At 35.5% G+C, this 12,822-nt stretch overlaps 1 protein-coding gene across 4 annotated transcripts in view; it reads right to left on the bottom strand.

The window, feature by feature from the left end:
* BCKDHB (branched chain keto acid dehydrogenase E1 subunit beta) overlaps positions 1 to 12,822 on the bottom strand; it is a 112,040-nt gene that overhangs the window by 71,710 nt on the left and 27,508 nt on the right. For all 4 annotated transcript variants that reach the window (XM_031610910.2, XM_090136095.1, XM_090136097.1 and 1 more), the window contains exons 6-8: positions 10,806 to 10,914; positions 6,741 to 6,838; positions 3,887 to 3,997 (exon numbers count right to left, since the gene is read on the bottom strand). In XM_031610910.2, coding sequence (XP_031466770.2) covers positions 3,887 to 3,997; positions 6,741 to 6,838; positions 10,806 to 10,914 — 318 coding nt within the window. The remainder of the gene's footprint in view (positions 1 to 3,886; positions 3,998 to 6,740; positions 6,839 to 10,805; positions 10,915 to 12,822) is intronic.

Genomic DNA, 12,822 nt, shown 5'->3' on the forward strand with positions numbered 1-12,822 from the left:
GTAGGTTGTAAAGAAATTTCATAGACACCTTATAGATATTTCATATACGTTTCATGTTTTGGTTTCTGGAACGCCACCCTTCATGGCAGATTGCTCTTCCAAAAATAATGTAGCTGCTCAGTCAAGCAGTAATAAAGCATTACTGATCTGTGGAGCAACCAGCCTCTTTGTTTTAGCTTCACTGAGTCTGGAAGCCTACATGCCATGCAACAGCTGGGGAGGCAGCAGAGCAGAGTCAAGGCAGAGCTGTGGTTATCAGCAGCATGTGCTGAGAAGCACCCTGACTTCATGAGTTTGCATTTCCATTTGAATGTATAAAGGGGAGAGATCACTGCTGACCTGAGCTCCTTCATACACAAGTTAAAGACACAAAATAGGACTCTGATGTTAAAATAAGCACAGGGAACACAGAGTATAGTAAGAAAGAAAGCAAAAAGAATGTGATCACTCCTGTAAGGATGACATTAAAAAGAATAGGTCTTTCTTGTCTTCATTTTCAGAACACTATTCTTTATTAAAAGGGTGCAAAGGCATACAAATTTATCTGGCAGATTCAACTAGTGACATTTCCACTGTGATTTGAATTTTCTGAGAAGGTAAGTCTGTGTTTATGTAATCACGTCATCCAAGCATGCTAGCTCAAAACTAATTGCAAACCAGAAAATAAAAGTGATGCATTAAGAAATACCACAGTCATCAAAGGAAAGTGAAAAGTCACAATCATTCAAAAAAAAAAAAAAAAGTTTATCTGGAACTAAATTCATAAAATTCAGAAAATATACCACTTCAGAAATTAGTTTTCTAAACACATTAGAACTTAGAAGTGATGTTTAGAAAAGACATCACATCAACTTTTCATGGCATCGAACATCTCAAACAACAGAGCCACAGAAGTCATAACTTCTGCTGTTTCATATTTGTTCAAAATGACAAATTCTGATTAAACACAGACAACTATGGGACATACTGCATTTTATGCAGTTTGACTTTGTTTTACCTGTTTGCATTTCTGTGAAAAGCAATAGAGAAAGTATTTCCTGCATCTCTTTTAAGTTGCCAACATGTAAAAATCAATTATTTCTCTTGCTCCAGAGCAAGAATGTTATTCCTCAAGAATGCTATGGAATCTTGGAACAAACTACATCATTTTTCAAGGGCTAGGAACTCTATCCATTGCCTTTATGTAAAGAAGCACCATCATCACTTCTCAAGAATCTTTCCCAAGTTAAACAGCAATGAAGCCTTATATAAAGAAATTGTATTTATACACATGCACACAGATTCTTTATCTTAGCAAGGAGATCATTTTAAACCGGCCAAATACTTGAATCCCTTCTGTCAGCAGTAGGTATCATCTCTCAGATTAATAATGAAGGTAGTATTTATCCTTCCTGACTTTACACCTCATTGAGGCCTCCTTGATTTTTTTATTTTTTCTTCAACCCAAGACATTTCTAGAGGACACTATTCCACCCCACAATAGGCTGCTAAAATAGCTGAGATGAATGACTCTCAGGAGATATCTTTCTTGATTTACTCTATGAGCTATTGTCACTAGCTCAGATTTCAATACCCTCATCTCCTTCTCATGCAGATGACAAATGTTAATCTATTTCAAAATTAAAAATAATATCAGAACCTTGAAAATGCAAAGAAAACATCAGTAAAATTTGGCTTAAATTCTTATTTGTGTTTCCTCATACTTATCCATGTTGTATTTATGTTTCACTCAGAGCCATATGTTTATAAACATGCTCAGAGGAGCAGTGTGAAGTATAAACAGTAGCTTAACTTGGCTAAAAAGAGACCTCTGGTGGCAGCTGCAAAGTATAGCTACTCAAAGTTTCAAGAAGTACATATTTTGGTAACGTAACTTTCAGTTTTTTATATAGAAAGTATACAAAGCAGTTATATTTCCAGTAAAAATTTTGATACATTCCTGCTCATCTCCAAAGCAGTAACCACCTCAGTCCATCCATGCTCATTCCAATGCTACAGTTGTCAAATCAGTCTTAAAGCTGCATGTATTTTCAGTTAAGTAAAGCATTTCATTCCTGCTTATTCCCTAAGACACACCATGAAGGCTCCTTAATTTTGTTTAAGAAAATTATACAGATTAGGAAAATCCAGTAAAATATTTCAATATAAAAACATAACATTTCTTGGATATGTATAAGAATAAAATAACCCTGCAGATTAAAACACGTTAGACAAGGAAATGCATAACACTTATACAAAACTCAGTTCCTGTATTATAGCCTTGTGACTTTTACCCACAGAAAACACTGGTCCCTTAGAAGTCTGTGCCAAAATTTTGGCACATGATTAGTAACAAGAATATAGCCTACAAGAAGTTACATAAGCTTCTAGAAAGAGGCAGCAGACAGGAGAATATGGAAATGTTAAGGGCTGGATGAACAAAATGCGAGAGGAAGTACGTGCATAAGAACTAGAAGCAGCAGACCAAGGACTGAATTAACAACCTGTACTCAGAACAAAGTACACCACTCCCCACAGTAAAACAGACATGTGGTTTTACACCAAAACACAAAGTCTGATAAGCCCCCAGTACAGACTGCTCATCAGCAGAAGATTCTGCATGCCAGCACAGCAGAACAGCACCCAGGTTGCAGCTTATCACATACACCATCCTTTTCCTCAACATCCACTAGGAGAAAGATATCAGACAAATTTCAAACACATACATAATGTGAGGAGAAACGAAAACTTTGCCTAAGATTTAAGGAGGCTGATGTAAGTGAAACTCAAACAAAAGACAGCCTTGTAGCTACCGATTATTTGATTATTGGTTGGACCGGAGCAAGACCAATTTTGTTACATACTATGAGTCCCCAGACAGGACTTAAGCAGTCCTGTGAGCAGCTAAGGACTTTCTCTGGCATCACCAAATTTTCCGCTGCTCTCTCAGTCCTTGACCATGGCATCTCAGGAAGGGAACAACTGAAGTACAGCAAGTCCTGATCCTGGAACTGACCTTGAAAGCCACTGCCATTTACAACTGCACTAAGGGGTTTCTCTAGGAATGAGGCAACAGCAAGCAGCTACAGCTATCATTTCCATCTTTCTGCTTATGTTAGATATTACCTATCTTAAAAGCTGCACAGGGTACAAATGAAGTTTAAAACTTGCAGCATTGCATAGTACCAAATACAAACTACTGATTATTTCCAGCTGAACAAGCAGACAAGATAGATATAAAGAAATAATGTTTCTCTCACTATACAGACCAGTCTGCATACATACTAACATAAAAGCAATGCTAAAAACATTTACTATTAGACATTTGTGATAATATAGGAACTGTTCAGCCAACATGCACCATACCTCAAGAAAAAACTCACTTTAAATTCTTAACAGTAAACTTGTTAAAAAATCTAAAGCAACATTTATCTGTTCCATCTTTTTTATTTATGCAACAATTACTTTAAAAGATCATTAGGATGGAAAACAAGCTGAAGACCTTCACAGAGTATTTCTGAAACACAGATTTGCAAACTGTTGTAGAACATTTTGGTTAATTTTGATTTATTCACAAGGGCTTCTAAAGGATTTATTAGAAATAACTGAAATGGTGCGTAGAAGTTTCTCTTCATATTGACCATGATAACTCATTTCATTTTTTACACATAGAAAGCACATCCAAGTACTATAAAATACACTGGTAACAAACACTGGAAACACTTCAACTGAAAATCAAACTTTTAAGAAGCAAGATATAACTCCATGTTTAAATATGCAAAAATTTAGACCTTCAAAAAAAAAAAACATAAAATACAAAGTCACTAGTATTTAAATTGCTTTTACCAATAGGTTTTTGGGGTTCTTTTTTGTTTTTTCTTTTAATTAACATACATCATTTCCTTACCTTGCAAATAGTCTCTGTATCCCAGGGTAAGATGGTCCTCAGATCAATAACTTCACAGGACACCCCTAGCTTTTCCTGAGCCATCACTGCAACTTCTTTGATCACGTGTACCTGAAAAGGCAATGTATTATTACAAATAAACATTTCATTTCTGTTTAAGATTCCTAAATTACACATACTAAATACATATAATGATTTAACGCTGTTTTTTTTAGCAGAAAATGTTTTATTTAGTAATTTCATCAGTATTTATTTCTCACTTCATTCTTCTAATTTACTCCTTACACTATTCTTTGCATTTCAGCATTACTTCAAAAAAGAAAAAACAAATTTCAGTGAAGGATCACTGAAAACAAAACTGCGACTTGCTAGAAAAGTATCATTCACTGAGCAGTATCAGGCCTGAATATTTTATTATTCCAATCAGTTTGGGTTTTAGGATAAGATTTTTCTCAAGGCCGTGTCTAAACCAAGATCCAAATATCAGTGATATATTTTAATACAGAATTTCCTGACATGATGTTGTCAATAAATTCTGGTGTAGTCCTCATTGTCAGAGGGTTGGAACGTTTCATAATGCAGGTTTGGACTGAGGTACCTCCCTTGAGCAACTGCTAGGCACAGTTCAGGGGATGGAAGCCAAGGACCACCCCCAACAAGAAGTTTTGATGAGGTCACCTTGGTCAGGGAGACAACAGCATTTAATAATATGGACACAGTAAGAGGGCATTAACTGCCAGGGATCAAAGGGCTGCAGTCAATGTCACACAGAGCAAAAATCTACACTGAAACAAGATGATTAAAGATTTAACATGAATCTGTATTACACAAATAGGAACAACAAAACATCAGAGGACTGCTTAAAAGATAAATCACAATACAAGTATTGTAACAGTAAAAAGAAATAGCTTGCAGTGATTTTGTTTAAACTTCTAATGCATCAGCGGCTGTAATGGTTAGAGAGTTTTCAGTGTGACACATGGGAAGGATGTTTTTGCCATTTCTATGATGCATAAGTGAAAATATTTGCCTAGTTCACGAGGGATAAGGATTAGTTAATGACCATAAAACACTGAGTACAACCGGAGGGGAACTAAAAGCCATTACTGCCCTTCATTAGTATAACTCAGGAAAGCACACATCAGGTAACCTCACTAGGGCAGCAGCTGCCAAGCAACTACCTAGCATACAAAACCCACAAGAAGAAACCTCTTAATATGTGTGATCACTTTCTGCCTATTGAAATGGATTTGTTGGTTCCACTGTACACGTAGCCATCAAGTTCCAAGTTTATGCAGGTTTACAGCCTGCAAATACTCACAACAAAAACTCACTTGCAGAAGTCTGATGCAAAACATGCTGTATTCTCTGCTTACATGCTAAGTATGTATCTCCATCTCTGCACAGAGATATGCTCAACAGATCTTGTATAAAGCAACACAGAGCACATCCTCCATGTGATGTACATGCATATATTTCTGCCAAGAAATCCTGAAAGAGGGAGAAGTTCTATGCAACAGTCCCCCATTCTGTATTACACAGCCACACCCATGGTTAAGTCAGATCCTAAATCCACATTAGGGCTGTACATCAAAACAGTTGCCTGTCTCAACACTCGGCTTACATTTCGCAAGCTCTAAAGCACAGTTCTTTGAAAAGATGTCATTTCAAGTCCACTCCATACAACTGTAAGATATTATTTTAATTGCTTTCGACAGCTTTCCCAATAGCCAATACTTAAGTGATCTTTAAAGTATAACATCTGTATGGTTTTTTATCATTTCAGTTTTGGGGAGCCTGATGACTATTAAGATTCCATCCAAATGGAGCAGGCACTATCTAGGAACAATGTGCACTCACTTTCAAAACGGAACAAGGAGAAAAGTATAAATTGTTTTCTGCTGGAGAAATAAGCTCAAGTAAAGATATCGAAGTAGTCTATAATTTAACTAGTAGGAATAATCATAGCTATAAAGAAGTTTTCTTGTCCTCTGGCTACTTGACCTATCACAGGAAAGCAATGAAGATAACAGATTTCAAACAAAAAGCAGAAAATAACCAACTCCACAGATCAACACTATTGTGATGAAAGTTACAATACTCCCTCACTCTAACAGCTTCCCAGACACATAATTAAGCCAGGAAAATTGTAATTTACTAAATTACAGGTTAAAGGCAATTTAAAGATTTTTCTGGTAATTCCAATCTAGACTAAAATTTGTTTTCTATCATTCTTCAACATGAACGTGTTTGGATTTTCTGCACGGTTTTGTTCTTATTATTTCTATATATTTTTTGTAATATTTGAACATCTTAACTGCAGACAAGGGAGCTGAATCATACGCTTGAACAGCTTTGAAAATAAGCCATCAGAAACAAAACTATCTTTATTTGTATTAATGGTTTTAAATTACCTAAATTTTCTGTATATTTCAACTCTCTGCATAAAGGCAACCCCAGACTGACTGCACTATTTTTAAATTGTGCAGTAAAGATGTACACTTTTCTTTCAACATACAACTTTCAACTGTCCTTCTACCGCCTTCCTCAGAGTCACATCCCACTGCCACGTTCTTAAAAGTGTAACTTTCATAACCATACATAAATCATCAACCTCCAGCAGAGGTTCCACACTTCCACATTTTCAGTGTCAGCTTCAACAAAAAATGAGTGAAGTCTTACACATTAAAAAGCAGGTTTCATATAAACAGAAATAATCATTCATTCAATCATGTACCGATGGAACACATACAAAGTTTACTGGATGGCACTTGAGACTGAGTACAAAGTTCAGCTCCTGGCCCTTAATCTGGGCTCTGAAGGACAACAACAAGCTTCAAAGAATCTTACTGACCTGTGTGCCCCAAGCAACCAGTGTCACATCACTGCCTTGCCGCAGCACCTCAGCCTGAGACAGAGGAATGTTGTAGGGCTCCACAGGAACTTGTTCCACTGAAAAAATAAAACACTAAGTGAAAAATAAGCATTAGATTATTTTCCTAGTCAGCACTATCCCATAAAAACATACACTAGGCTTTTTTCTTAACAGTAATGCTATTTAAAGCAATAGACCAAATCACGTTAAGAATTATCCTTTATTTCAGAGGTTTTGCTACAATTAAAAATATTTTAATTATAATGTATTGAATGCATTCACTGTAATGTTTCATTTATCTTGTGTAGCATACAAAGAGATGCACAAATACACCATTGTGGCAGTAGATCTTGCTGCACACCAAGTCAGTGATATTAGAATCAAATTTGGAAATGGACTTTGCATTAATGGTTTAAATGGTTTAAAGTCTCAAGCAAAGACAGCAGTTGATTTGAATAAACATCAACACAGCCTTGAAATCACACTTCAATATTCAGAGCACTCTCCTGCTATCTACCAAGAATGACACTCCACAGTTTACCAGTGAAGTGGTAGGAAAAACAGCTTTCAGAATCTGCACAGAAACTGTCATAGAAACTTCTGATGATAGCAGTTAAGTGATTCAAATATTTAATTCATCAAAAATACATAACCATTAAAGTAATTAGGGAAAAACAAACAAAAAACAATAGAAGCATAGAATTGCTCAGGTTGGAAATGGCCTTCAAGATCAAGTCCAACCACAACCCAACAATACTACCCGAACTCTAACAACCCACTGCTAAACCTCGTCCCTGAGCACCTCATCCAAACAGTTTTTAAACACATCCAGGGGATGGTGACTCAACCACCTCCCTGGAGAAAAAAGCATTTTGCCTTCACTGTAACTCTGAAGACAGTTCCACTCACATTACTACCCAATTAACAATTTTTAGATGGAAACATCTTAGGAAAAATTAAGCATCTTCTGTTTTCTCTCATTCGTACAGCAGATCCGACGCAAGTAGTTCTTTCCTGACTTGTGGAGTAGTTCTTTCCTGACATTAGGAACATATCTATTTTTAATAAATTAAGTAGCAAATACCTGAATAATTTTCTAAAACATACCTTTTTTTTTTTTTTTTTCCAGACCAGAGATGTTATACAAACACCAAGTGCTACAGAATCACATAATGGCTGAGGTAGGAAGCAAGCTCCAGGGACCACCTAGTCCAAGCCCTGTGCTGACAGCCCTCTCTCACCACAAGTGTGTTGTTCAGGCTCAGTAGGGCTTCCAGCACCTCCATAACTTCTCCGGGCAATCTTTTCCTGTGTTTGGCCACACTTGCAGCAAAAATGTTTTTTCTTATTTTTATGTCACATTTATCTCAATGTGAACAAGGACAGTGTAGAAATAGATTCAGTATATCCAAATGTAAGCTCAGGCAACTGACATGAATACAGTTTGGAAATCAGGTGGATAAACCAGCAGAAGACCTGGATAGCACACATGATACATAGAGCTCCTCTATGTAATGGTTTCAGCCATTTAGAAAAATTAAATGCAGCATACAATTACAAATTACAATTATCTAATTTCTTATTATAGCTAAACTATTCTTGATACTTAAATGCTTATCAAAAAAAAAAACCAATAAGGAAAGTCTAGATTTGACAGGATTTTATTCAAATGCCTTAACAAATTTTCCCCCACCAGTAACAGTGATATAAAACAGCAGATGAAATTATCCCATGCAATTTCTTGCATAACAATTAACCAAACCAGGACAACAATGTTTATATGCAGAGCACTCCATTCATCTATTACTGAATTTATAAATATTTTAAATCAAGTATTTCAAAACCAGATTTCAAGTAAAGCAATTAACAAAAAGTAGTAATCTGACAAAAAGGACCATCACAGTCTTAAGAGGCTGCACCATCTGTTGCTTTTTTTTTTTTTAAAGAGCAGTCTGAAGTGCAGAAAGAAAACATATGTTTTCTAATCTTACTGTCTTGTCTCTATAACAACCACTGATGCAAGTCGTATTTATTTCTACAGCACCAATGTCATATATGGTACAACGAAATGAAACTGAAAAGGTCAAAAAACATCAGAGTAGGTTCTCCACAAGATGTCTAAACCTGATAATGTCAAGGTGACTCATCTCCTTTGATTCATAATCATTACGTGCTCTCGACACTACACACACAGTCTGATAACCACTTATTTATAAATCAGTCTCTTTTTTCTTTTTCTGTTCTATTTTTTTAATTCAGATATTTTCTCAGCATCTCTGACATTTAGGGGGACATCACCATGGCACTTGTTATGTTATAACTTCGTAAGTTAACCAGCAACAGAATTCACTCAGCAGATGTGCATTTCTGTATTTAACTTTGGACTTTTTTTCAGAAATGTTTGCATCTATTTGCTTCTAATTTTATAAAAGGCACATGAATATACGTAAAAACTTCTGTTCCCATTAAGTGTAGTTGGATAAGGACTTTTCCAATGCAAAAGGAAGTAGATCAAGACTAGGAGGAAAGCCATAAGAAGGAATATCCAAGGGCACAAAAGTGATTAACAAGAAAACGAAACAAATTAGTCACAACTGGCCTTGTCACATGGTGGCACTACAAATTTCAGCATAGATCACTAAACTGATTTTCTTAAAAATCTAAGGTAATTTCTCTGGAAATCAGACTGTGAGATTACACAGCAACATCATCAGTAAGTTCTTTCAGAAATTACTGAAGTCTTGTAACAACACTGCGGTTGGTTACAGACCAACTTATAAACCCAACTAACCACTATTTCAGCACATCTTCACTCAAGATTTCATTCACATGGCTCATCTTGTTCACTAGAAGATCCAGCAATTGTTTCATAGGTCAATTTCTCATACATGAAAAACCCACTGTGCTCTCAATAGCTGCGTGAAATTTTTACTGTGCAGTCATTCATTCCATTATGAAAGTAAACATTCTATTAATGCTGCAGTCTGCAGCTGAGAATTTTAAATACTAAAAACAGTGAAAGAAAGTGCTGTTTTGAAGACATTTGTTTCACTATTCACAAATAGCTGGTAGACAAAATTATACAACATAGGAATGATGATGGCTATTGCCATAAGTTGCTCACCCAGACACTCTGCCTATCTCTTCATATGCAATTTTGTTTTCCTACACTCTCTTGTCCAATACAGCTTCACCAGTCCTCAGTAACAACTGCATTGTTACAGTTAACACTGATGATACAACATGTGCTATCATCTTCAATTTACTGCGTTATTATGTCATGCATAACAATGGCTGCTAAAACTGAACAAAAAAGTCACTATGACTGAAGCAAAGAAAAATAGTAAAGGCAATCGCATTTCCTGCCACATAAAATCAGAATTCAAAGGAGCAGATTTTCTACACTTTTAGAAAGGAAGCATTCAAAAGAAATTTAAAATTTGTAACAACAGTGACTGCATAAAATCACCTCCTCTGGAAAAATAAAAACAATTCTAGCAATTAATTTTAATATTTAGAATTACCAAAAGAACAGCACTTTCACTTCTGTCAGACTTACACTGCCCTATCCCAATAAAGTCTGTGAGGAACTCCATAAATCAGCATGCTAACTACAGCCAGTTTATCCTTAAATGATTTAAAGTTTTGTTATTGTAACTACCAAATTCTCACTGTTAACAGTACAGTCTTACACATCACTTATACTTAAACAGACTCAGTCTTGTTTGTACTTCCACCGTGCCATTTCATGAGATAACGCCTTTTAGCTCTATTTCTTTTCTTTTTTAAACTCAAAACTATACAGAGCATTCCACTTCCAACATTCATTGAACAAGAATCTGACTGTAAATATTCATGTTTGTATGCAAATTTTGAAATCTTATCTAGTTTTCAGATTTTCTCAACAAACACAAGCCCAAACCCAGCTAAAGACAAAATGAGTGCAAATCAAGATTTTTGCTACACTATCAATTTAGCTGTAACTAAGGAAATACATGGGCAAAAATAAATATTGCTTTACTGGAAAATACAGTACATCCTTACCTGCAGCTCTATAAAGTATTTTAGGTTCAAAGAATATGCATGGATTTTTATCCTCTATGCATGACAGCAGCAATCCTTTGGCCTGAAGAGGACCCCTTGGAATAACAATCTGTAAAAATATTTTTAAATAGTTTAATAATTTATTTCAAGTACAAGCTTCCTCAACAATACACTGACTGTAAAAACAAAGCAATTATTTGCTTTAAATAAAAGTCCATAGCTACTGAGTTGTTACAAAGTTCATTAATATCAGTGCTGTGTCACTTGCACACACTCCAAGTTTTGAATTTTATTTCATATTTTATTTAATTCATTCTTGAGACTTGAATAGTTTTCTCTTACACCATGTTATAAATACTAATTTATTCCCTTCAGGTAATACTAACTAAAACTAACATTTTAAGAAGAGCATTTTCAGGTTGAAAGAATAGGGAAAAAAAAGACCGATTCAACAAACTATTAAAGTGCTACTTTTTTTAAATTAATGTAAATGGATGACAAAAAAAGCAGCTGAGCGATCTCAAGTTGTGTAGGTGAACTCCTCATAGGAGGATGGAAGAACTTCAGACTTGGTGCAGTAAAGACTGGAAAAGGAACTTTACTTATGGCAGAAGTTTGAAACCTGGTCATTTTGGAGGCCTCAGTCAGGTCTCTAGATGTAATCAGAGCACTCAGAAGGAAAAAAAACATAACTGCTTTGCCAACAGAAGAGTTAATTATGGATGGTCTAAGAGAATATTAATAACAAACAGAAAGTTGCCGAACTGTCACAGTTTAAATGAAGACAGAAGCCAAGAGAGCTCAATTTCCTCAGAAATTGAGGAATCAGAACCAGATAAATTACATCCCGTGGAATTCAAATCTGACATATACTGGGGGTCAAGAATACTGGTAAACATTTTGTAGTTGTGAAGTTAGTCAGAACTTCATTTTATAGCTGTGAAGATCCAAAACACAGCCTAAATCATCTATGTCATCCAATTAACTCAGTAAGTGAATTTTCTAAGCAAGGGAAAAGCAGTCTATTTAAATTTCAACTAAACATTTGATAACAGACATAAGAAATTTTCAGACTGATGAACACTGGCAGTGCAGCTCCTTCAGGACCACTTTTAGGACAGACTTTTACCTGACTCATTTATGATGCACCAGAATGCAGAAATGAAAACTATTCAAAAGCTCAGAGTCACTACCAGTAAAGAGGATGATATAAAAAAGATCAGTTCACATTAAAGATACAACAGACAAAATCAAAGGAAAATTGAATGATACACAGTGGTAAGTCAGCATTTGGAAAGTAAATTTTTGTTACAAATTTAGTACTCGGCAGTAGACATTCAGAGAAAGATCTGAATGCATTATTTGCTCAACAGATAACTAGGACACTAGCTTTAAAAGACATCATCATGTAGTGAAGGAAGTATTAGTGTTATTGAAAAGATCACTGCTAGAAATTCAGTTGGAATACTTCATAAGTACATTGTTTTGAAAGAAAATGAATCAAAACAGATGCCAAAAAAATATCTCCTTGATAGTTTGATTTGTTTAGTCTAAGAAGAAACAATGACTAAAGGAAAAACAATTGCTTTCAGTACATGAAAGGAAACATTAATTGAAGATTCAAGTTAGAAAGAAATTTCAGCTGAAAATGGAAAGAAAACTTCTATCTGCAATGGCAAAGATCCTGGCACACTGTTGCAGTTGAATAAAGAGAGTTAATACTTAAGACAGATGGATGCACTAAGACATCTGCTCACAATGGTAGACGAAAGAAACAATGATCTAACAGTGTCCTCCTCACTCCAACGAACTTTATTCTTAAGCTCTAATGATTACAATTTCTCCCCTCAACAACCAAGGTTACACAAACCTTCTTCTGCTAAGGAAATCTGAATCTCACCTTTCACTCACCAAGAACAGTGTTAAAACCTTCAGTCAGAAACCAACTAAAGAGCTTAGTAAGAGGGCAGTTCTGCAAACCATTCTCCTGTGGAACGTTTCCTGTCCTCTCCAACTT

Source organism: Phasianus colchicus, chromosome 2 (assembly GCF_987193195.1).
Source record: "Phasianus colchicus chromosome 2, bPhaCol1.hap1.1, whole genome shotgun sequence".
Classification (NCBI taxonomy): Eukaryota; Metazoa; Chordata; class Aves; order Galliformes; family Phasianidae; genus Phasianus; species Phasianus colchicus.